Genomic DNA, 26,495 nt, shown 5'->3' on the forward strand with positions numbered 1-26,495 from the left:
TCACACTGAGACAAGGAAAGAAACATTAAGGGGAGGTGAGCAAACACTGGGTTACAGAAGATACTGGAATTCACCTGCAGCTCAGGTGTAGTTAAACATTGAGAGTTTCCTATCAACACACTGCCACTCTCTCCCACCAAGTGCAGCGGGAGAGGGAGAGAGGGAGAGAGTGCTGTTTGCTGTTTAAACCAGCATCTGCAGTTCCTTCTTACACACTCAGTGTGAAGACTACCCTCTGCATGTTGCGATCACAAGCGTTCAGTTCTAACATGGTCTGTCCATCTGTGTTCTTAAGTGGCACTGTTGGTGGTCTGAGCGAGGCCACTGATAATCTGACCCATCCCAACTCAGGCAGCGTTGTGGCACAGCAGATAGAGCTGCTGCCTCACAGCGCCACACAACCGGGTTCAATCCTGACCTCGGGTGCTGTCTGTGTGGAGTTTGCACGCTCTCCTTGTAACTGTGTGGGTTTCCTCTGGGTACTCCGGTTTCCTCCCACGTCCCAAACATGTGCAGGTTTGTAGGTTAATTGGCCCCTGTAAAATTCTCCCAAATGTATTGGCAGTAGATGAGAAAGTGGGATAAGATAAAACTAGTGCGAACGGGAGATCAATGGTTAGCATGCACTCAGTGGGCCGAAGGGCCGGTTTCCCTGCTGCGACTCTAAATGAAACCTATTTATCACACCCTCAGCTGTTACCCCCCCCACACTTCAAGCCTAAAGCCAGTTGAGAGTTAAACAGGTTGACATAAATTCAATACAATGATACCATCATGGAGGGGGGCAGACTTGAGCTGGGTGAGACTGTCCTTGCTGAACGCATTGATCAGCTGGCTGGCCACCGACAATCCAACTCCGTACGTGATGTTCTCAACCGTCTCAACTGGAGATGGAGCTGCAGGTTCCCACAGCAACAAATCATTGTTTATTCTGGAATGAACAGCATACAAACAATTATTTAAAATAAGAAAAGTGAATTTGCATAACCTAACCTCAGCGGTAGAGTTGCTGCCTCGCAGCGCCAGAGTCCCGGGTTCGATCCTGACTAGGGGCGCTGTCTGTGTGGAGGTTGTACCTTCTCCCTGTGACCGACTGGGTTTTCTCTGGGTGATCCGGTTTGCAACGACTTACAGGTTTGTAGGTTTATTGTCTTTGGTAAAGATTGTAAATTGTCCCTAGTGTACGATAGTGCTGGTGTACGGGACTCACTGGTCAGTGTGGACTTGATGGGCCGAAACTAAACGACAACTTTTCTACTCTCTTCATAGCAACTGTATCTGAAGGGTAATAAAAGATGGTACAGAAGCTAATTTACAACACAAAAGCAAATGAAATGATTTTTCAGCAAAAGGGAAACTACTGGAGGAATTCCAGAGGTCAGGCTGCCTGCCCCACTGAGTTCCTCCAGGTCAGCTCACTTCTTCCTGTGTTATGCTCAAGATTCCCACACCTAAAACATAGCACAAAAAGTAAGGAAATTTGTGTTTGGTAGATTATTTCTTTGTTGTAACAATGCTTCTTGGCAATAAATCTTATACCGTTGGAAAGCCTGTTTATTTTCCTTTGCAGCTCACAGATGCTGCCAATCAGGTGCCAATCAGGCATCTGATTGTCAGCACCTGGGGGTGCCAGAAGCTCAAAACAAGAGTCAATAGCAACAGCAGAATAAGCTGTTTGGCATTGGCAGAGAAGATTTGGCAGATTTTTCATGGGCGCAACCCACATACTCAGCTTTGCTGCTCATCCCACAAATGCATGTTCCTTACAAATGTGGCACCATTTAAAAGGGAAATAAACAGGCTTTCCAACGGTATAAGATTTATTGCCAAGAAGCATTGTTACAATAAAGAAATAATCTACCAAACACAAATTTCCTTACTTTTTGTGCTATGTTTAGAAACATAGAAACTAGGTGCAGGAGTAGGCCATTCAGCCCTTCGAGCCAGCACCATCATTCAATATGATCATGGCTGATCATCCAAAATCAGTACCCCTTTCCTGCTTTATCCACATATTCCTTGATTCCTTTAGCAGAAAGAGCTCTATCTAACTCTCTCTTGAATACATCCAGTGAATTGGCTTCCAATGCCTTCTGTGGCAGAGAATTCCACAGATTCACAACTCTCTGGGTGAACAAGCTTTTCATCATCTCAGTCCTAAATGGCCTCCCCCTTATTCTTAAATTGTGATCCCCTGTTTCTGGACTCCCCCAACATCGAGAACATTTTTCTTGTATTTAGCCTGTCCAATCCCTTAAGAATTTTATATGTTTCTGTAAGATCTCCTCTCATTCATCAAAATTCCAGTGAACATAAGCCCAGTCGATCCATTCTTTCGTCATATGTCAGTCCCGCCATGGGAGTCCAGAACCAGGGGCCACAGTTTAAGAATAAGTGGTAGGCCATTTAGAAAAAGTGAGATGAGGAAAAACATTTTCAGTCAGAGAGTTGTGAATCTGTGAAATTCTCTGCCTCAGAAGGCAGTGGAGGCCAATTCTCTGAATGCTTTCAAGAGAGAGCTAGATAGAGCTCTTAAGGATAGCGGAGTGAGGGGGTATGGGGAGAAGGCTGGAACGGGGTACTGATTGAGAATGTTCAGCCATGATCACATTGAATGGTGGTGCTGGCTCGAAGGGCCGAATGGCCTACTCCTGCACCTATTGTCTATCCCAGGAATTAACCTGATGAACCTGCACTGCACTCCCTCAATAGCAAGGATGTCCTTCTTCAACTTAGGAGACCAAAACTGCACACAGTACTCCAGGTGCGGTCTCACCAGGGCAACTGCAGTAGGACCTCCTTGCTCCTAAACTCAAATCCTCTCGCTATGAAGGCCACCATGCCTTTAGCTTTCTTCACTACCTGCTGTACCTGCATGCTTACTTTCAGTGACTGATGTACAAGCACACCCAGGTATCGTTGCACCTCCCCTTCTCCTAATCTTACACCTGCAGTCTCTTGTGTCTCTGACTTTGTCGTGTTGGTCAATGAGGGGCGAATGTTGACTTGGACACCAGTAACAACCTGTTAGTTCATAAGATCTTAAACATCCTCCTCAACAGGCAGTTAGTACCAGTTTAATGTCTCATCCAAAAGTTAGGTGCTCAAGTTGTGGATAGAAGGAACTGCGGATACTTGTTTGCAATAAAAGACACAAAGTGCTGGAGTAACTCAGCAGGTCAGGCAGCATCTCTGGAGAACATGGATGGGAGAAGTTTTGGATCAGTCCAGTTTGAAGAAAGGTCACTTCCCGAAACATCACCTATCCATGTTCTCCACGATGCTGCCTGACCCGCTGAGTTACTCCAGCACTCTGTGAAACGTCACCTAACCATGTTCTCCACAGATGCTGCGTGACCCGTTGAGTTACTCCAGCACTGTGTGTCTTTTTTAAGGTGCTCCTAGATTGAGACTTGAAGCCAAGATATTTTAAGTGGAATTGAAAATATAGAAAATGTAATGAAATACTGCAAATAGCAATAATTGGTTATAAAACTTTCAAACTTAACAGAAGTATCTACATCGAATTTAAAATAAAACAAGCAAAGAATAGAATGGAAACTGGTTTTTAAAACCAGTCTTCATCAATAGCAAGCTTTGAAAGTACAGCAGTGTAATAACTACATTATTGAACCAGCAACCCCGAGGTCTGGATCAATACAAGAGTAGAATGTGAGAATGGAAAATTGTGAATTTAATTTTAAAATGAGGAACTAAAATGCTGAAGATAGACACAAAATGCTGGACAGGAGGCATCTCTAGAGAGAAGGAATGGGTGATGTTTCGGGTTGTGACCTTTCAGTGAAGAAGGGTCTCAACCCAAAACGTCACCCATTCCTTCTCTCCCGAGATGCTGCCTGACCCGCTGAGTTACTCCACCTTTTTGTGTCTATCTTTGATGTAAACCAGCATCTGCAGTTCCTTCCTCCACAAACTAAAAAACTTCTAAACAACAAGCTCGTGGATTATTGTAAATACCTAACCATTCATGAATAATCCCAAGAGAATCTTGCTTGTACATGATTCCACCAAGCTTTAATGACCATGCACCGTGGCTGTTTGCAATGGACAACCTGTGCTAGCCTCGTTAATGAGCCACATTAAGACGAGTTGAAAATGTTACAAGAATAACAGTCTAAGAATAAAGGGGAGGCCATTTAAAACAGAGATGAGAAGAAACCTTTTCACCCAGAATTGTGAATTTGTGGAATTCTCTGCCACAGAAGACAGTGGAGGCCAATTCACTGGATGAATTTAAAAGAGTTAGATAGAGCTCTAGGGGCTAGTGGAATCAAGGGATATGGGGAGAAGGCAGGCACGGGTTACTGATTGTGGATGATCAGCCATGATCATAATGAATGGTGATGCTAGCTCAAAGGGCCAAATAGCCTCCCCCTGCACCTCTTTTCCTTGTTTCTTAGAGCGCAATACCCCAACACTAAAGCAATAGATAACAATAACTAAATCATAATCTAGTTTTGATGAGAAAAGGAAGGCTTTACACTCACCTGTTATACACCTTCTCATAGAAGGCTTTGCTAGGCAGTGCGAGGTTGACATTTGGCAAGGTGAGTTCCAGTACGTAATGGGAAGTGCTGATGGTTTTATCCTGGAACTGACCCATTTCCAGCTGGTCTCCTGGCATCACCATCTGCAGAGAGCACATGTCAAGTCAGTCACACAGCATCACTTCACCAGTCAGCTAGAGCAGCTTACAAGGTACACATCACAGCTGCTTTCAGCAAGACGTTGGCAAGAGCTTCACCTGTTGCAAGTTACCTTGTGTTTTGGGTATCAGTGTTGAGGCCAGTATTTCCGTGCATAACAAATACATTTACCATTACAACTGAAAATACCGCAGGCTAGCGACCTCGGTGGCACGGTGGTGCAGCGGTAGAGTTGCTGCCTTACAGCGAATGCAGCGCCGGAGACCCGGGTTCCATCCCCACTACGGGTGCTGTCTGTACGGAGTTTGTACGTTCTCCCCGTGACCTGCGTGGATTTTCTCAGAGATCTTCGGTTTCCTCCCACACTCCAAAGACGTACAGGTTTGTAGGTTAATTGGCTTGGTAAATGTAAAAATTGTCCCTTGTGGGTATAGGATAGTGTTAATGTGCGGGGATCGCTGGGCGGCACGGACCCGGTGGGCTGAAAGGGCCTGTTTCCGCGCTGTATCTCTAAACTAAACTCAAGCATAACCATAGCTCCAATGCAACTCTTCACAGGGATGAGGCTTTCGTGTTTCAGTTATGAGAGATTGGATAGGCACGCATTTAAAGTGAGAGGGGAAAGAATCAAAGGGGACCTGAGGGGCAGATTTTTCACACAGAGGGTGATGGGTATATGGAATGAGCTGCCAGAGGAAGTGGTTGAGGCAATACAATTACAATATTGAAGGTAGACCCTGCTGTTATCAGACAACTGAATCATTCTACCACAACCAGAGAGCAGTGCTGAACTACCATCTACCTCATTGGGGACCCTCGGACTATCCTTGATCGGACTTTGCTGGCTTTACCTTGCACTAAATGTTATTCCCTCATCATGTATCTACACACTCGATTGTAAATGGCTCGATTGTAATCATGTACCTCGGTACATGTGACAATAAAATAAAGTAAAATAAACAAAGTAAGCTTGTCTTGTTCTCACAGTTCAAAGATAACATCCTAACATACTGCATCTGAGTGGTATCTCAGCTGCACAGCAGCGGAGAGGAGAGCTCTTCAGCGGGTCGTCTCCAGAGCACAGATCACTGGGATGCAGCTCCCAGCCCTGGAGGACATCTACAACGCACGCTGCCTCAGGAAAGCCGCCAGCATCTATCTGTAAGGACTCCACACACCCATGCCACAGTCTGTTTGAACTCCTTCCATCTGGTAGACGTTATAAGGCCTTCTCCGCCCGCACCTCCAGACTGAGAAATAGCTTTTTCCCTAGAGCTCTAACTGCACTGAATCAGTCTGCAAAATGCCCCCCAGAATACCTATTTGTACTTTTACCTTATTTTTTATTTTTACCTTATTTATTTATTTTTATAGCGTTGATACGGAGGTTGCAATCTTAATCGTTGTACTTGTACAATGACAGAAAAGATATTTCATTTCATTTTCATTTCAAATCTTACTTATCTTCGTTTTAGTGGGTAAGACAGTTGATCTTACCTCTTCGTTTTCGTACATGACTCTTCGAGACGAGAAGGGTGAGGGTTCCTGCTTTCCCAAGTCACAGACATCTTTCAGTGAGTGGCCTCCTCCTTCCTCATCCTCCAGTAAATGCCCCCCTGCCTCCTCCTCCTCCTCCTCCTCATTCGTTATCCGCTCCAAGATGGAATGCACAGCTGTGGGATTCACCTTGAACACCACCCTAGGGACAAAACCTCCTTGTCATCAACACAGACAGTACACAGCCATTGTGGGTACCTGGAGGTTTAAATCAAACGTACACACAGAGTGCTGGAGTAACTCAGCACTCCAGTCAGGCAGCAGCATCTCAGGAGAGAAGGAATGGGTCACCCTTCTTCTGATGGATGTCAGTGGAGGTGCCAGGACAAAGATAGAATGTAGTCAGAGACAGTAAGACTAGTGGGAGAACTGGGAAGGGGGAGGGGATGGAGAGAGAGGGAAAGCAAGGGTTACCTGAAGTTAGAGAAGTTAATGTTCATACCGCTGGGGTGTAAACTGCCCAAGCGAAATATGAGGTGCTGTTCCTCCAATTAGCGCTGGGCCTCACTCTGACAATGGAGGAGGCCCAGGACAGAAAGGTCAGATTGGGAATGGGAGGGGGAGTTGAAGTGCTGAGCCACCGGGAGATCAAGTAGGTTAAGACGGACTGGGCGGAGGTGTTGAGAGAGACAATCGCCGAGCCTGCGCTTGGTCTCGCCGATGTAGAGAGGTTGACACCTGGAACAGCGGATACAGTAGATGAGGTGGGAACGTGGAGATGGGTAGTGACACCTACCTTGGCCAGTCGAACTTGCCGCTGTCAGAGGTGGACATGTCTCCATCAGTGGCGTGTGAGACTTTACAAAAGGTGAAGGACGGAGTCTTCGGATCTTCCTGGAACTTACCTAAGATAAAGCAAAGGCCAACCTGTGAAGTGCTCCGTGTGACTGTGACTCACCCTGCCCACAGAACTGTGGTAGCCTTATAACCAACAATCCCACAACACTGCCTAAGTCCTGCCATCTCCTCAAGGCACCAAATCCTGTTGGAAAACGATTCACATATTCCAGAGGCCCTCCTATGCTGAACAGACTGATGAAGACTTGAGAAGTCTGCACAGCGGTTTACTTTTAGACTTTAGAGACACAGTGTGGAAACAGGCCCTTCGGCCCACCGTGTCCGTGTGACCAGGGATCACCCAGTACACTGCCACTGTCCTACACACTAGGGTCAATTTTACAACTTTACCAAAGCCAATTAATCTACAAACCTGCATGTCTTTGGAGTGTGGAAGGAAACAGGAGCACCTGGAGAAACCCACACGGTCACTTTGGAAAATGATCATCAATGCGCCCACGCCCTCCTCGAGTACTCTGGGATGCAGACCATCACGCCCTGGGGATTTATCTGCCTTCAGTCCCAACAGTTTACCTAACACCATTTCCTGACTAATGTGGATTCCCTTCAGTTCCTCCCTCCCACTAGATCCTCGGTCCCCTAGTATTTCTGGGAGATTGTTTGTGTCTTCCTTAGTGAAGACGGAACCAAACAAAATACTTGTTTAACTGGTCTGCCATTTCCTTCTTTGGAGCAATGGACATCAATTAGTGCTAAGATATGTCCAAGCAATGGACATCAATGAGTGCTCAGGTAAGGGGTGTGGGCAAGCTCTCCACACTCAGCAAAGGAAGGATGCACACAAGATCCAGAAAGGACCTCCCATCACTGCAGAAAAACAGTACACCTGCAAATTAGCTCCAAAGACTGTGACAAGCTACCAATTCACTATGGTGGGATTTGAACTCATTAGAATAGCAGTCATGGAACAGAAAAAAGCCCTTCAGCCCAACTCGTCCATGCTGACCCAGTTGCCCACCTGGGCTAGTCCCATCGGCCTGCAAGCGGCCCTCACCCCTCTGTACCTTTCCTAGCCATTACTAGCCCAATAATGTCAACACTGCTCTATCATACCTCAGAAGATAAGTGCTGGCTCGAAGGCCCAATGGCCTCCTCCTGCCCCTATTTTCTATGAGATATGATATTGTGTATATTGAAAAGAAGTATTACTTTAAAACAATAAATATATACACAACAATAAAGGCAATTCAGCTCACCAAGGAGCTCCTTAAAAGTGAGCTCAAGTTTGAGCTGTTCATGAGACAGACTCCCACAGAACTCGGTCTTAAATTCCAGCTCGCTGAACTCCAGGTGTAAAACCTCCTTCTGAAGTGACTTCTTGAACCAGGGTCCCCGCTCCTGGTCGGACCGGAGGTCTGGGATTGGGAAGTGGATGGCCATTTTGAACACGGGAGCGGTGAGCTGCACAGACGTGCGGTAGTTGGCAGGTGACCCAGAATCGTCCCGGAAGACTTCGGTAAAAGCTCTCTGCTGCAATAAGAAGCACAGTCAAGTCAAGTCAAGTTTATTTGTCACATACACATAAATGTGCAGTGAAATGAAAGATTACCCACAGTCCAACAATAAGAACAATAAAAATAAGCAATAACACACACACAATCAAACAAAAAGAAACATCCATCACAGTGAGTCTCCTCCAGTCACCTCCTCACTGTGATGGAAGGCCAGAATGTCTTTTCTCTTCCCCTGCCGTCTTCTCCCGCGGTCAGGCTGTTGAAGTTGCTACGTTCCAGGCCGCGCCGGACGGTGAAAGGTCCGCAGCGGGCCGACCCAAGCCCCGCGATCCGGGGCGGGCGAAGACGCTGCCGCTGCAGGAGCATGTAGACAACGTCATCGTATGGGTTTAACAATCAATCGTGGCAGTGCAGCAAGGACTACACTCCTCGAGCAAGGCAGACACAAAACGCTGGAGTAACTCAGCGGTAACTCCCGAGATGCTGCCTGACCCACTGAGTTACTCCAGCCTTTTGTGTCTGCCTTCGAGTTTAACCAGCATCTGTAGTTTACTTCCTATTCCTCCAGCAATAGTGCCAATGAATGGTTGATCTCCTCCAGATCAAACACTGTCCAATTCTAACCTGAATTTAATAACTTTGGATTAAATTTGCCTTTGCCTTGATCCCATGGACTCTAATCTTATAAATCATTTTTTCATTATTCAGTTCACTTTAGTTTATTGTCAGGTGGGCCGAGGTACAGTGAGAAGCTTTTTGTTGCATGCTAACCAGTCAGCAGAAAGACAATACATGATTGCAATAGAACCATTCACAGTGTATATTTCCTTATCAAAGTCCTTCCTGACATCCATGTAGACCACGTCAATCCCTCTACCCTCATCAATACACTTTGGTTCCCCTTCAAAAGATGCAGTCAAATTAGTCAGACAGGATCTGGCCTGAATAAACCTATTCTGGCCAAGCTAGATTAATCCTTGCTTTTCCAAGTGTAGATTAAACCCTCCTTCAATAGACAATAGGTGCAGGAGGAGGCCATTCGGCTCTTCGCGCCAGCACCGCCATTCACTGTAATCATGGCTGATCATCACAATCAGCACCCTGTTCCTGCCCTCTCCCCATATCCCTTGACTCCGCTATCATTAAGAGCTCTATCAAACTCTCTCTTGAAAGCATCCTGAGAATTGCTTTCTGCCTTCACTGCCTTCTGAGGCGGAGAATTCCACAGATTCACAACTCTCTGGGTGAAAAGGTTCTTCCTCAGCTCTGTTCTAAATGGCCTACCCTTTATTCTTAAACTGTGGGCCCTGGTTCTGGACTCCCCTAACTTCCTCACCACTAACATTAGATACGGACTGGTAAACATATCAAATGTCAGGATCCCAGAAATCTACACTTGCCTGCTGCCCTTAGCAACTTGGGATACATCTTATCAGACCCCAGGAACTTATTCATCTTTAAACCTGTTAAAACAGCTGATCCCTTCTCCTTTGCAACAGTAATCTGTATAATCTTTCCCTCTGCCTGAATTCTCCAACTATAATGTCCTTCTCCTGAGCACATTCCAATGAAAAGTATCAACGTAAGGCTTCACCTGCACCTGCAGATTTCTCCTTTGATTCCTAATTCACCCTTTTCTTTCCATCTTCACTTTCTTGACCATCATTTAAATGCTTTGAAATTGCCCTCAATCTTATCTACCAACAGTCTTTCATATTTCATGCTCCAGTTTGCCCTCCAAACTCCTTGAGTCCAGAAATCTTGACTTCATTTCTTTTTTAAGAAAATTTAAAAATAATGGCTTTCCCCTTTATTTTCTAACAGATTATTTGAGAGCCATAGAGTCACAGGTCCTTCGGCCCAAATTGCCCACACCGGCCAACATGTCCCAGCTACACTAGTCCTACCTGCCTGCGCTTGGTCCATATCCCTCCAAACCTGTCGAACTGTTTTTTAAACGATGGGATAGTCCCAGCCTCAACTACCTCCTCTGGCAGCTTGTTCCATGCACGTACCACCCTCTGTGTGAAAAAGTTACCCCTCGGATTCCTATTAAATCTTTTCCCCTTCACCTTGAACTTGTGTCCTCTGGTCCTCGATTCCCCTACTCTGGGCAAGAGACTCTGTGCATCTACCCGATCTATTCCTCTCATGATTTTGTACATCTCCGTAAGATCACCCCTCATCCTCCTGCGCTCCAAGGAATAGAGACACAGCCTACTCAACCTCTCCCTATAGCTCACACCCTGAAATGTAAGTGTTCCCTCACTCACCAGATTAATGTGCTTGTTAAACGACGTGTACATGTGCGACGCCATCATTTCCGTTGTCGCAAGTTTCTGAGGCTGCAGCAGTGAGTTGAGTCTATCCACGATACTGATGTCCAACTCTGCCTGCATCAGGCCCAGCTCCATCTGCAGCTCGGCCTTGTGCGGCACTGATGTCAACCTCCCTTGGCTGCCCTGAAAACAGACAGCAAAGTAACTCTCACACAATGCAATGAAAAGGCCATCTCAGTGGGTGAATGAATGAATGAATGAATGAATGAATAAGTTTATTGGCCATACACATACAAGGAATGTGCCTTGGTGCTCCGCTCGCAAGTAACAACACGAACACACAGTAAACAATTAAGAATAAAGCTTAAAACATTAAGAATACAACATTATGGTTTAAACATGTGAGTGAAATAAACCAGAGCAAAGAGAGACAACAGACTTTTGGCTGTTGAGTAGAGCTACTGCTCGTGGAAAAAAGCTGTTTTTATGTCTGGCTGTGGCTGCTTTGACAGTCCGGAGTCGCCTTCCAGAGGGAAGTGCTTCAAAGAGTTTGTGGCCAGGGTGAGAGGGGTCAGAGATGATCTTGCCCGCTCGCTTCCTGGGCCTTGCAGTGTACAGTTCGTCAATGGGGGGAAGGTTGCAGCCAACAGCCTTCTCAGCTGATCGAACGATGTTACTATACTTACTGTGACCTTGAGAATTGATCAATTTTCAAACAACCACACATATATTGGAGCACATCTGCCACTTAAAACCTGGAACAGTCTAGCACACAATGCCTGTGTCGAGTTAAACTAATCTCCTCTGCCTGCATGTGAACCGTGTCCCTCCATATCCAATAGCCTCTTAAAATCCATATTCATATCCGCCTCCATCATCACCCCTGACAGCACCCACCACCCCTGACAGCACCCAGCACCCCTGACAGCACCCAGCACCTCTGACAGCACCCAGCACCCCTGACAGCACCCAGCACCCAGGACAGCACCCAGCACCCCGGACAGCACCCAGCACCCCGGACAGCACCCAGCACCCCCGACAGCACCCAGCACCCCCGACAGCACCCAGCACCCCTGACAGCACCCAGCACCCCTGACAGCACCCAGCACCCCCGACAGCACCCACTACCCCCGACAGCACCCACCACCCCCGACAGCACCCACCACCCCTGACAGCACCCAGCACCCGACAGCACCCAGCACCCCCGACAGCACCCAGCACCCCCGACAGCACCCACCACCCCTGACAGCACCCAGCACCCGACAGCACCCACGACAGCACCCCCGACAGCACCCAGCACCCCCGACAGTACCCAGCACCTCTGACAGCACCCAGCACCCCTGACAGCACCCAGCACCACCATCTGACAGCACCCAGCACCCCTGACAGCACCCAGCACCCCTGACAGCACCCAGCACCCCCAACAGCACCCACCACCCGACAGCACCCACCACCCGACAGCACCCACCACCCCCGACAGCACCCACCACCCCCGACAGCACCCAGCACCGACAGCACCCACCACCTGACAGCACCCACCACCTGACAGCACCCACCACCCCTGACAGCACCCACCACCCCTGACAGCACCCCTGACAGCACCCAGCACCCCTGACAGCACCCAGCACCCCTGACAGCACCCACCACCTCTGACAGCACCCACCACCCCTGACAGCACCACTGACAGCACCCAGCATTCCTGACAGCACCCACCACCCCGGACAGCACCCAGCACCCCTGACAGCACCCACCACCTCTGACAGCACCCACCACCCCTGACAGCACCCAGCACCCCTGACAGCACCCACCACCCCTGACAGCACCCACCACCCCTGACAGCACCCCTGACAGCACCCAGCACCCCTGACAGCACCCAGCACCCCTGACAGCACCCACCACCTCTGACAGCACCCACCACCCCTGACAGCACCCAGCATTCCTGACAGCACCCACCACCCCGGACAGCACCCAGCACCCCTGACAGCACCCACCACCTCTGACAGCACCGACCACGCCTGACAGCACCCAGCACCCCTGACAGCACCCACCACCTGACAGCACCCACCACCCCTGACAGCACCCACCATCCCTGACAGCACCCACCATCCCAGACAGCACCCACCACCCCAGACAGCACCCAGCACCCCTGACAGCACCCAGCACCCCTGACAGCACCCAGCACCCCTGACAGCACCCAGCACCCCTGACAGCACCCAGCACCTGACAGCACCCAGCACCCCTGACAGCACCCAGCACCCCTGACAGCACCCACCACCCTCTCATTTGTAAAAAAGAAACTTGTGGCGCACATCTCCATTGAACTTTGCTCCTCTCACATTAAAGTTATGACCTCTAGTCTCTGACTGCCACCCTGGGATAGGTTTCTAATGATCTATCCTGTCAATGCGTTAGCCATCTAACTCCATATCCATCTGGGTAACGCAAGCTTCTGGGGACCGTGCCTTCCACTTACCCTTGAATCTGGAATCTACTAAAGAGCAGAGAAACGTGCCCTGCCTACACTGTCCAACATGGAATTATATCCTCTCCATCACTGTCCACCAATTAAAACATTGCTTGCTTGCCTTTCTGTCGGCAAAGCCTTTGTAAAAACCTTAGAAAGCTCCCATTAGAGTTTATTCCTTAACTCTTGTGGCTGCCTTTGGCTTTCAATAAATCATCTAAAAATCCCAGCACCCTGTTCGGCCCCAGACAAGACATGCTCGCACATCACGTACATCATGTTTCACCTAGATACTAGGAAGTGTAGATGCTGGTTACAACAAAAACCCCACAAAGTGCCGAAGTAACTCAGCAGGTCAGGCAGCATCGCTGGAGAACATGGACAGGTGACGTGTTCTTCAGACTGATGAGGGGCAAACATGATGCTGAGTTAGTCCGCTGCCTGCATGTGATCTATACCCCATCATTCTCTGCACATCCAGAACTGGAGAACACTCCTCACCATGCAAGGTCCAGTTATTAATCCCTGAATAAACAGCTATGATTTTGGTCATTGCCATGTTGCCATTTGCGAGAGCTTGTTTAGTTTAGTTTAGTTTAGAGATACAGTGTGGAACCAGGCCCCTCGGCCCACCGGGTCCGTGCCAACCAGCGATCCCCACACATTAACACTATCCTACACCCACTAGGGACAATTTTTACATTTACCAAGCCAATTAACCCACAAACCTGTACGTCTTTGGAGTGTGGGAGGAAACTGACCATCTCGGAGAAAACCAACGCAGGTCACAGGGAGAACGTACAAACTCCGTACTGACAGCACCGGTAGTCGGGATGGAACACGGGTCTCTGGCGCTGTATTCGCTGTAAGGCAGCAACTCTACCGCTGCACCACCGTGACTGCCCAAAATTTGTTGTAGACAAATTGGTTGAAGCTACATGACTCCATTAATTGTACGACTCTTGAGGCAGATTAAGGCTATAAAATGCAGATCATTCCTCCTGTCCGTACCTGCACTCCTCTTCGGTCAAGGTGCTTGTAATGAATCTGGACGCAAGGCGTGGAAGGAGCTTCTGTCTCGCCCGCAGATTGAAATGTGATCAGCTGCCAAAACAAGTCGGGAATGCAGAGAAAGAGAACGTTTCAAGTAAAGTGTCTCAAAGAGAGGTTCTCCTCAGATCAGTACAACCATAAACGTAAACCAGAACATCCTCTGGTGAAACTTGGTTACACTGATATTAATGGACCCCAATTTCATGTGCAGATGGCAACACATCATGTAATTAGCAGTACCTATTCAAGGTAGACACAAAATGCTGGAGTAACTCAGCGGGTCAGGAGCATGTCGGGAGAGAAGGAATGGGTGACGTTTTGGGCCAAGACCCTCCTTCACACTGAAGAAGGGTCTCGACCAGAAACGTCACCCATTCCTCCTCTCCCGAGATGTTCCCCGACCCGCTGAGTTACTCCAGCACTTTGTGTCTACCTTCGATTTAAACCAGCATCTGCGGTTTTATTTTGTACCTATTCAAGGACTAGTTTCTTTCCCCTTAATCCTATGAGCATTGTCACCACAAAATGAACTTTATGCATCCTCAACACAATGAATTCTAGACTGCAGGTTGAAATCCAGTCAATAACTACACTTCGAAGGTCTCCTGTGCAGGTGAGCAGTTGGACAGGTAAGTTTGGCCAATGTCTATGGGAGCAGCACACACCACAATATTTTCGACGGGCACAACCAGTCACAGTGATGGCACGGATGGAAATGGAAAGCTGTTGAGCAGTAAGTGGTTTACTTGTTCATCTGGGGCTGGAAGTACACAGGTGGATTCAGAGCAGTGGGAAATGTCTCCTACGCTGCCATTCACACCTGACTAAAACTAACGGGTAGCACCAACGATGGCTGCCATGGCGGACTGCTCATTGCTGTTTTGTATGTGTTTGTTTGTTTGTTTGTGTTGTCTGCGGTAATCCCACAAAGATCACTTTCATGAGAGAGGTACTCCTTAACATCAGACATAGACATAGACAATAGGTGCAGGAGGAGGCCATTCGGCTCTTCGAGCCAGCACCGCCATTCAATGTGATCACGACTGATCATTCCCAATCAGTACCCCGTTCCTGCCTTCTCCCCATACCCCCTGACTCCGCTATCCTTAAGAGCTTTATCTAACTCTCTCTTAAAAGCATTCAGTGAACTGGCCTCCACTGCCTTCTGAGGCAGAGAATTCCACAGATTCACAACTCTCTGACTGAAAAAGTTTTTCCTCATCTCCGTTCTAAATGGCCTCCCCGTTATTCTTAAGGTACATAGGTACCATCAAACATGGTTCCAGATTTCTTTCACTCGCTGGATTATTTGGACATGCTCGTCGGTGGGGCAGTGGCTGTGTTCAGGTCTTGAAACGGTGGAGGAGCCGTGGGAAGAGCTCTGCAGCACTCACCTGACACCGGCGACGAGGATTACGCACACCGCTCCCGAGTATCTTCCTGGCAAATCTGTGTTCTCTCAACAGCAAAGTGGACGAGCTGGAACTCCAGCGCCACACTAACAAGGACTTCCCTCGAGCCACTGCCTGGTGCTTCACCGAGACCTGGCTGTGTGAGCCGACCCCGGACAGTGCGCTGCAACTGGCTGGCTTTCAACTGCACAGAGCGGACCGCGACCCAGAGGCAGCGGGGAAATCAAGAGGAGGTGGAATATGCTTCTACACTAACCAGGACTGGTGCAGCCACATCACGGCACTGGGTAACCTCTGTTCCCCCAATCTAGAAACTTTCTTTATCAACTGCAAACTCTTTTATTCTCCGAGGCTGATGATGCAGTGTCCCAAATGGTCCATGATTCCCCAGCACAAATAACCCACACTCCACCTGTGAATGCAGACTATGTGCAGCTGTGGAGGCCAAGGCATGCGACATTTTTAAAGAGGAGATTGATAGGTCCTTGATTAGTAATAGTGTCAGAGGTTATGGGGAGATGGTAGGAGAGTGGTTGAGGGGGGAAAATAGATCAGATAGAATGGTGGAGTAGACTCGATGGGCTGAATGGCCTAATTCTGCTCCTTTGTCTAGTGGACTAAACCACAGTATCTTTCATCAGCAAAACACCTGGATGAAGGAAACCCACAATTCAAACCTCTCCCTTCACTTTAAGTAACGCACTGAAACATAGATACATAGAGACATAGAAAATAGGTGCAGGAGGAGGCCATTTGGCCCTTCAAGCCAGCACCGCCATTCATTGTGATCATGGCTGATCATCCACAATCAGTAACCTGTGCCTGCCCTCTCCCCATATCCCTTGATTCCACTAGCCCCTAGAGCTCTATCTAACTCTCTTTTAAATTCATCCAGTAAATTGGCCTCCACTGCCCTCTGTGGCAGAGAATTCCACAAATTCACAACTCTCTGGTGAAAAAGTCTCTTCTCACCTCAGTTTTAAATGGGCTCCCCTTTATTCGTAGACTGTATCCCCTGGCTCTGGACTCCCCCAACATTGGGAACATTTTTCCTGCATCGAGCTTGTCCATCCTTTTATAAGATCCCCTCTCATCCTTCTAAACTCTAGTGAGTACAAGATCAGTCTTTCCAATCTTTCCTCATATGACAGTCCCGCCATCCCGGGGGTTAATCTGGTGAACATATGCTGCACTGCCTCAATAGCAAGGTTATGAACCAATTGCAGGGGACAAAGCTGAAGACACAGTGGGAAGCAGTAGTTAGTTGTGGAGTGCATTGGGCTGTGCCTCCTCTCACCTCTGTATACTGGGGCATGCCAGTGGGGAAATCCATCGGGAACAGACATTCCAACAGTTCCATCCAATGGATGCAGACGTCAGTGTTTACACTCCTGGAGCTGGTGCCCCTTCGCTGCTCGTAGTTCAGCTTCACGTCGGTTGCAAACAGCCTATGACAGAGTTATGTGGTGGTTAATCTCTGGCTGCAGAGTTGTGAACCTGTAGCTCAGCTTGTACCGAGACAACGCCTATAAAGCAGCAAAAAAACGTTCGGAAGACACAAAATCAACTTCAAATCGCAGGTAGACACAATCAAAAAATTGCTGAAAGACTAATAGTAGTCCCAAATAATTGAGGTGATTTTGTACTGCCTTGTGTAGCAGGGAAGGCCAAAGGCACGCTACCTCACACCTTCCTCCCAGCCCACCTCTTCATTGGAACACAATGCAAGGCACTACTTACTGTTCAGGGAAGGTGATTGATCCTGACTCTTCCATGTTCCTCAGCCCAAATCACACAGACTATATTCTTAGTTTGTACCCTTCACATAGAGCATTGTGTTCAGTTCTGGGCACCATGTTATAGGAAAAATGTTGTCAAGCTAGGAAAGGGTACAGAGTAGATTTACGAGGATGTTGCCAGGACTAGAGGGTGTGAGCTATAGGGAGAGGTTGAGCAGGCTGGGTCTCTATTCCTTGGAGCGCAGGAGGATGAGGGGTGATCTTACAGAGGTGTATAAAATCATGAGAAGAATAGATTGGGTAGTCTCTTCCCCAGAGTTGGGGAATTGAGGATCAGAGGACATAGGTTCAAGGTGAAGGGGAAAAGATTTAATAGGAATCTGAGAGGTAACTTTTTCACACAGAGGGTGGTGGGTGTATGGAACAAGGTGCCAGAGGAGGTAGTTGAGGCAGGGACTATCCCAACGTTTAAGAAACAGTTGGACAGGTACATGGATGGGACAGGTTTGGAGGGATATGGACCAAGCGCGGGCAGGTGGGACTAGTGTAGCTGGGACATGTTGGCTGGTGTGGGCAAGTTGGGCCAAAGGGCCTGTTTCCACACTGTATCACTCTACGACTCTATGGTGGAATAAATCAAGGCTATGGAGGTGATCTGGAGAACAGCCACAGTAAAGGTACAGCACATCGAGGCCATTGTTATTTGGAAATGTCTGAAAAATTAGGGCTATATTTCACACTATATAAAATTATTAGAGGCATAGATAGGGTAGACAGTCAGAACCTGTTTCCCCAGGGTAGAAAATGTAAGTACGGGTTTATATTCACTGGAAGTTAGAAGGATGAGAGGGGCAGGAGGAGGCCATTTGGCCCTTCGAGCCAGTACCGCCATTCAATGTGATCATAGTTGATCCTCCACAATCAGTAACCCGTGCCTGCCTTCTCCTCATATCCCTTGATTCCGCTAGCCCCTAGGGCTCTATCTAATTCTCTTTTACATTCATCCAGTGAATCGGCCTCCACTGCCTTCTGTGGCAAAGAATTCCACAAATTCACAACTCTCTGGGTGAAAAAGTATCTTTTCACCTCAGTTTTAAATGGCCTCCCCATTTCTTGTTCTTTGAAAGAGAACTGCAAGAGGACCATTGAGTTGTTGCAAGGATGGAAACATTCTCTTTTGGTGGTTAGAATACTTGAGCTATCAGAAACATGGTAGTTATTAAGCATTGTTCCAAGCAGATGTAGACAGAAGATTAATATGCAAAGCTGCACAAACCGTAGATGGTCGTGGGGACAGGCAGAGGCAAACTTGTTTCTGAATATGTGGAAGTCTCTTGCTGGGAACTGAGAGAGGTTGAGGGTCTTCATCTGCTGGAAGAAGTGTGCGGCCATCTTGGTGAGGGGTTCCAGGTGCAGCGGGCTCTCGGGCGGGGGCAGCGGATCGATGTGCAGCACTGACACTGAGAGACTGCCAACCACCAGCCGGATGACAACCTCAGGCCGGGACTCATCGACTGGGTGAGCTTTGGATGCCAGACCTGAAAAACAAGGAGGGAAAACCTGACGGCTCATATCTGAAGTTGATACTGGAGAATGTGTACAAGAAAGGTCGATGCCTGCAGACAATCACTCTTCCAATTTCGGGCGGTCACGGTGGTGCAGCGGTAGATTAGCTGCCTTACAGCGAATGCAGCCCCGGAGACCCAGGTTCCATCCCAACTACGGGTGCTGTCTGTATGGAGTTTGTACGTTCTCCCCGTGACCTGCGTGGGTTTTCTCCGAGATCTTCGGTTTCCTCCCACACTCCAAAGACGTACAGGTTTGTAGGTTAATTGGCTGGGCAAATGTGAAAACTGTCCCTAGTTATGTGTAGGATAGTGTTAATGTGCGAGGATCGCTGGTCGGCGCGGACTCAGTGGGCCGAAGGGCCTGTTTCCGTGCTGTATCTTTAAACTAAACACTAAACTAATTTACCTGAAGCCTCTTTCGTTTATCAAAACCATGGTCAACGCCATTTGCTTACTGTTATTCCCAGACTTCAAGTTAAACTCAACCACAAAAAATAAATAAACTATGACCTAATGGCACTACAGGTTTGATGCAACAAATGGTCTACCTCTCCAATTTTCAATGTTTATATTCATCCATCCCTGTGTGGGACCGATTGAAGCAAGGGACCACGACTGCAAACCAAGGGCCATTAACTCATTTAGTTATTTCACTGGCCACTCTTGTCAGCTTTGCTGTTGACCACTTTTAAAAGTCTGCTAAAGTGTTCTCGATAGTTTAAATATGCCTCAGCTTCCAGGAAATTGAAGGCAGGCACAGCACATATTGAAATACCACTGAGTAACCTACTGCTCAGCCGGAGAGGCCTCTGTATTATTGGAAGCTCTTTGGAGTTAAATGGCGACTCCTGCAGGACTCGGCCTCCTGGTCCAGAACTATCCAGGTATTCATCCCACGATGTGGAAAACTGAAACGCAAAATAAAAGATTTCAGCTTTATTTTTGGTCATCATGCTCAGAATTGTTTTTAAAAGATCTCATGACACAGGTGACACTGGCAAGTTTGTATTCAAACAGTTTAGTCTAGAGGTACAGCATGGAAACAGGCCCTTCGGCCCATTGAGTTCATGCAGACCATTGATCAGCGTTCACACTAGTCCTATGTTATCCCACTTTCTCGTCCACTCCCAACATACTGACAGCAGGTCACAGAGAGGCCAATTAACCTACAAACCTGTGTAGAATCTTGGTCAGAAGATTCTGTGAAAAGCTATCAAAAACATAGAGAAACACTGGATAAACAACCAAAGAAAGAGGTGTTGCTGTTAGAATGAGATGACCCATCCCCAGTCATCAGACTAGCAAACAGATCTCATTATCTAAGGGTGAAGCCCAATCAACTCCTTCCCGGGCACACTACCGACCCCTAGACAGTCCAGGGTTCTCCTTCCACCCTCCCTCCACTGTCTCTTCTACCCTCCATCCCTATCTCTGCTTCTACATTTCACTCCTTTCTTATCAGAATCCACCATCTGCAGTCGTTTGTCTTCTTCACATCACCTCCAGCCTTGCTTCCCACCTCCAGCCTTGCCTCCCATCTCCAGCCTTGCTTCCCACCTCCAGCCTTGCCTCCCACCTCCAGCCTTGCTTCCCACCTCCAGCCTTGCTTCCCACCTCCAGCCTTGCTTCCCACCTCCAGCCTTGCTTCCCACCTCCAGCCTTGCTTCCCACCTCCAGCCTTGCTTCCCACCTCCAGCCTTGCTTCCCATCTCCACCCTTCTCTCCCCCACCTGCCTCATCTGCAAATCAACCCCTTCTTATCCAGGTCCACCTCTCACGTCCCAGCTCTTGCCCCACCCTCTCCCCTCACTTTCTACTAGCTATCTCCCCTCTACTCCAGTCATCAAGAAAGATCCCGACCTGAAGTGTGCTCAGTCCATTTCCCTGCATGGGTGCTGCCTGACCTACTGAGTTAGAGAGTCATAGGTTCATAGGGCGATGCAGTATAGAAACAGGCCCTTCGGCCCAACTCGCCCACACCGGCCAACAATGTCCCAGCTATCCTAGTCCCACCTGCCTGCGCTTGGTCCATATCCTTCTAAACCTGTCCTATCCATGTACCTGTCCAACTGCTTCTTAAACAATGGGATAGTCCCAGCCTCAACTACCTCCTTGTTCCATACACCCTCTGTGTGAAAAAGCTACCCCTCGGATTCCTAAAGCAGTTTGTATTTTTGCTCATTTCCCAATCCCACTGTGAGAGACTGAAGTAACAAATTGCTCAAATCAGGACACAGGATCTTCCCAGGAAGCAGATTCACGATCAGTTGGGATTTTAATGACAGCCCATCAACTTGCTATCAGCTGAGAAGTCAGTACATTCACAATTGCCTTGTCATTGTGAAAGTTGAACTTTCAACATTAGACTTTCCAGTTCTTAACCATCACACCACAACAAGTAACCACAACAGCACTATGTGCATGCAGGTATGAAGTAAATGCTGCTAACTTATATGCACTGTATTGATTTTGGAGCAAGGAGGCCCTACTGCAGTTGTACAGGCCATGGTGAGACCGCACCTGGAGTACTGTGTGCAGTTTTGGTGTCCTAATTTGAGGAAGGACATTCTTGCTATTGAGGCAGTGCAGCCTAGGTTCACCAGATGAATTCCCGGGATGGGGGGACTGACATATGATGATAGGTCGACTGGGATTGTATTCACTGGAATTTAGAAGGATGAGAGGGGATCTTATAGAAACATATAAAATTCTTAAAGGATTGGAAAGGCTTAGGGTTAGGGTATTATGACTTGGTAATTGATATCTTTCAATACACCTTTGGGCCAAATGCGGGTCAAAGCAGCAAGAAGGGTCCCAACCCAAAACGTCACCTATCCATGTTCCCCACAGATGCTGCCTGACCCGCTGAGTTACTCCAGCACTCTGTGAAACGTCACCTATCCATGTTCTCCACAGATGCTGCCTGACCCACTGAGTTACTCCAGCACTCTGTGAAACATCACCTATCCATGTTCTCCACAGATGCTGCTTGACCCGCTGAGTTACTCCAGCACTTTGTGTCCTTATTTTGTAAACTAGCATCTGCAGTTCCTTGTTTCTACAGCATGAACATGACTTGGATCCTTCACCTACCCTTGTGGCACTTTGCGGAGAGCTGTCTGTTGAGTTGATGTGCGTACTGCTCAATGATAATTCCATATCCACTGTCGGTTCTCCAAGAGGTGGAAGGGACGTCACGCTGTTTGACATTTCCGTGTCTGCCATTGAGAAGAAGACTTCATCTTCTGCTGTCAGAAGGAAAAGCTGAATGATGAGCACCGCACCGCACCGCACCCAGCACTCTGCCTGATCCCTAACCATCCCTCCTCATGTGGAAAAACAAGGCTGGACAACAGGAATTTTGAACGGATGGGGAGGGGCAGTGGTGGTGGTGGTGAGGCAAAAGGGATGGGAGTAAGGTATTACCAATTTACTAACTGTTAATCTCATTTAATCACTGAACATCTCAGTCTAATCAAGAACAGAAACACAAACATAAACCCTCCTTTTCTCTCTGTAAACACTGAAGCTGGTTCGGTAGTCAGGACGTAAACATTTGGATGAGATGGTGTTGCCTTAAGCTCTTCCATTTCAAATCACGAGGACAACTGCTCAACCAGCCAATGGAGGAAAACGTCTGAAGAAGAGTCTCGACCCCAAACGTCACCCATTCCTTCTATCCCGAGATGCTGCCTGACCTGCTGAGTTACTCCAGCATTTTGTGTCTCGTCAATAGTGCCGGCGTGTTAAGTGTGAGAGTGACGAGCGAGTGGAATCTATCAATCAACGATTCTCTGATGGCATCCTGAGGGTCTTGCCTCAACATGAGAATGGAGTGACAACAGTTCAGCTTTCTCCAGTTGACTTGAGATGGCACAGTAATGATAGCAAAGCCTGGCCACATCACAAAGCAAAGACGGGGCTAAAAACCCACTACTCACAGAGACCGTTACAGGCCAGGACATATCACACTTACATCATAGTGTAGGAAAAAGAACTGCAGATGCTGGTTAAATCGAAGGTTGCACAAAATGCTGGAGTAACTCAGCGGGTCAGGCAGCATCTCTGGAGAGAAGGAATGGGTGACGTTTCGGTTCGAGACCCTTCTTCAGACTAATGGGTGACGTTTCGGGTCGAGACCTTCTTTTGAAGAAGGGTCTTGACCCGAAACCACCCATTCCTTCTCTCCCGAGATGCTGCTTCTTCTCTCTCTCGAGATGCTGCTTCTTCTCTCTCTCTCTCTCTCTGTGTGAGATGTGAATGAGTGCTAACAAGCAGGGGTCAGGGTGAGTTCCATCCCATGTTTAATTCACTCATGTGTGAAAGTGGGATAACATAGAACTAAAGTGAATGGGTGATCAATGGTCGGCATGGACTTGGTGGGCCGAAGGGCCTGTATCTTTCAATCAATATAACAGTAAATCCTCATGATTTACACGTTGCACATTCTTATTTACCCACAAACTGAGTGGCTCAACAAGCCATTTCAGACGGCACTTCACACTTCATGGGGGAGTCCAGAACCAGGGGCCACAGTCTAAGAATAAAGGGGAGGCCATTTAAAACTGAGGTGAGAATAAACATGGCCTCCTCCTACACCTATTTTCTATGTTTCTATACCCAATCAGATTGTTGTCTGTCTGAAGTCCCCCTGGAATGTAGGGACAGAATGAGTGAACCAGGTGTGTTGCTGTGGTTGTACTAGTCTCATGGCATTATTGCAGTCAGCAGCTTTACCCTCCTACAAAAAATCCAACTTTAATTAATTATTTGAATTGAAATTCCTCGGGTGCTGTGGGATATCGACTCATGCCCCAGGTCAATAAGGTACGAGATCTCACTGCAACGTTTGTAAAATATGGCAGTGCGATGTGTAAAGTTGAGAGTGGAGCTCAGTCGAGCTGTGCATTTGAAAGTGAATGAGGTTTGCACTGACGTTGTGTCTCTGAATATGCTCCTTACCCCGGCTTGACGTTGTTCGAATTGTTTCGGTCTCGTAGAAGCTCTGTTCTGCTGAGATGCCCGGAGACACGGTCTCCTTCTGCAGGTAGCGGTTGAGTTCCATCTGGATCAGGTATTGATCTTCCTGCTGCATCGGCCGATTCCTCCGGCTCTTCGACTGGAGTGCCGTTGGCTCTGTGCATCCTGAACAAAGCACACACAGCTAAATAATTGTTCCATCCTCAACAATCTATTCATTTCAACCAGCTAAAGATTAACAATAACACCTGCATTTTGACAGCACCTCATCGTGAATGAGCAGCTTGTGTTGTGTTGGGCAATGAAACTCGAGGTCTCTGCACTCCTCCAGTGCTGGTCTTCTGTGCTTCACTGTGCTGCCCTCAGTTAGCCACGCAGTTTCTCAATCCTGCCATGCCATTCACTATCATCGTGGCTGACCTACCCCAAGTTTCAACTCCTCTTCTGTGCCAATTCTACTTAGCCCTCAAATGCCTTTGATCCTGACTATGGGTGCTGTCTGCGTGGAGTTTGCACGTTCTCCCTGTGACCATGTGGGTTTTCTCCAGGTGTTCTGCTTTCCTCTACACTCCAAAGACGTGCAGGTTTGTAAGTTAATTGGTTTCTGTAAAATTGTCCCTAGTGTGTAGGATACATTAATGACTTGGATGAAGGGATTAAAAGTACCATTAGCAAATTTGCAGATGATACAAAGCTGGGTGGCAGTGTGAACTGTGAGGAAGATGCTATGAGGTTGCAGGGTGACTTGGACAGGTTGTGTGAGTGGGCAGATGCATGGCAGATGCAGTTTAATGTGGACAAGTGTGAGGTTATCCACTTTGGTGGTAAGAATAGGAAGGCAGATTATTATCTGAATGGTGTCAAGTTGGGAAAAGGGTACGTACAACGAGATCTGGGTATCCTAGTGCATCAGTCACTGAAAGGAAGCATGCATGCACAGCAGGCAGTGAAGAAAGCCAATGGAATGTTGGCCTTCATAACAAGAGGAGTTGAGTATAGGAGCAAAGAGGTCCTTCTGCAGTTGTACAGGGCCCTAGTGAGACCGCACCTAGGGTACTGTGTGCAGTTTTGGTCTCCAAATTTGAGGTAGGATATTCTTGCTATTGAGGGCGTGCAGCGTAGGTTTACTAGGTTAATTCCCGGAATGGCGGGACTGTCATATGTTGAAAGACTGGAGCGACTAGGCCTGTATACACTGGAATTTAGAAGGATGAGAGGGGATCTTATCGAAACATATAAGATTATTAAGGGGTTGGACACGTTAGAGGCAGGAAACATGTTCCCAATGTTGGGGGAGTCCAGAACCAGGGGCCACAGTTTAAGAATAAGGGGTAGGCCATTTAGAACGGAGATGAGGAAAACTTTTTTCAGTCAGAGAGTTGTAAATCTGTGGAATTCTCTGCCTCAGAAGGCAGTGGAGCCCAATTCTCTGAATGCATTCAAGAGAGAGCTAGATAGAGCTCTTAAGGATAGCGGAGTCAGGGGGTATGGGGAGAAGGCAGGAACGGGGTACTGATTGTGAATGATCAGCCATGATCACATTGAATGGTGGTGCTGGCTCGAAGGGCCGAATGGCCTACTCCTGCACCTATTGTCTATTGATAGAACTCCAAAGAAGTACAGGTATGTATGTTAAATGGCTTGGTAAATTGCTCACCTTCTCCATCATGGTCTGGTTTGGCTCAGCCACCAAGCACGACATCCGGAGGCTGCAACGGATCGTTCGCACAGCTGAGAAGGTTGTTGGCTGCAACCTTCCCCCCCATTGATGAACTGTACACTGCAAGGGCCTGGATGCGAGCGGGCAAGATCATCTCTGACGCCTCTCACCCTGGCCACAAACTCTTCGAAGCACTTCCCTCTGGAAGGCGACTCCGGACTGTCAAAGCAGCCACAGCCAGACATAAAAACAGCTTTTTACCGCGAGTGATAGTTCTACTCAACAACCAAGAGTCCGTTGTCTCTTTTTTGCTCTGGTTTATTTTCACCCACATGTTTAGACCGTAATGGTGTATCCTTATTGTTTTGATGTGGTTATGCTTTATTCTTAATTGTTAACTGTATGTTTGTGTTGCCATTTGTGAGCGGAGCACCAAGGCACATTCCTTGTATCTGCATACTTGGCTAATAAACTTATTCATTCATACATTCATTCATAAATGTAAAACAATTGTCCCTAGTGAGTATAGGGTAGTGTTAATGTGTGGGGATCGCTGGTTGGCGCGGACACGGTGGGCCAAAAGGGCCTGTTTCTGTCCTGCATCTCTAAACTAAACTAAACTAGTTTATGGGGGATTGCTGGCTGGTGCGGACTCTGAGGGCCGAAGGGCCTGTTTCCACGCTATATCTCTAAACTAAACTAGTTTATGGGTGATCGCTGGTGGGGTGGTCTCGGTGGGCCGAAGGGCCTGTTTCCAAGCTGTATCTCTAAAATAAAAACTAAACTAAACTCCTCTGGGAGGAG

General features: G+C 47.8%; 1 protein-coding gene across 3 annotated transcripts in view; it reads right to left on the reverse strand.

Moving 5' to 3' along the window:
• The window catches only part of atg2b (autophagy related 2B), a 103,771-nt gene that overhangs the window by 50,400 nt on the left and 26,876 nt on the right, over positions 1–26,495 (reverse strand). Inside the window, exons 8-19 of one of the 3 annotated variants that reach the window (XM_078406992.1) lie at positions 24,014–24,196; positions 22,145–22,269; positions 19,842–19,959; positions 18,760–19,021; positions 17,042–17,192; positions 14,291–14,383; positions 10,810–10,998; positions 8,279–8,552; positions 6,961–7,069; positions 6,165–6,366; positions 4,509–4,651; positions 771–931 (exon numbers count right to left, since the gene is read on the reverse strand). In XM_078406992.1, the coding sequence (XP_078263118.1) occupies positions 771–931; positions 4,509–4,651; positions 6,165–6,366; positions 6,961–7,069; positions 8,279–8,552; positions 10,810–10,998; positions 14,291–14,383; positions 17,042–17,192; positions 18,760–19,021; positions 19,842–19,959; positions 22,145–22,269; positions 24,014–24,196 (2,010 nt within the window). Of the gene's footprint in view, positions 1–770; positions 932–4,508; positions 4,652–6,164; positions 6,367–6,960; positions 7,070–8,278; positions 8,553–10,809; positions 10,999–14,290; positions 14,384–17,041; positions 17,193–18,759; positions 19,022–19,841; positions 19,960–22,144; positions 22,300–24,013; positions 24,197–26,495 lie in introns of all 3 variants that reach the window. The other 2 variants (XM_078406991.1, XM_078406990.1) reach the window with 2 other exon arrangements.

The sequence above is a fragment of the Rhinoraja longicauda genome, chromosome 10, assembly GCF_053455715.1.
Source record: "Rhinoraja longicauda isolate Sanriku21f chromosome 10, sRhiLon1.1, whole genome shotgun sequence".
Lineage (NCBI taxonomy): Eukaryota > Metazoa > Chordata > Chondrichthyes > Rajiformes > Arhynchobatidae > Rhinoraja > Rhinoraja longicauda.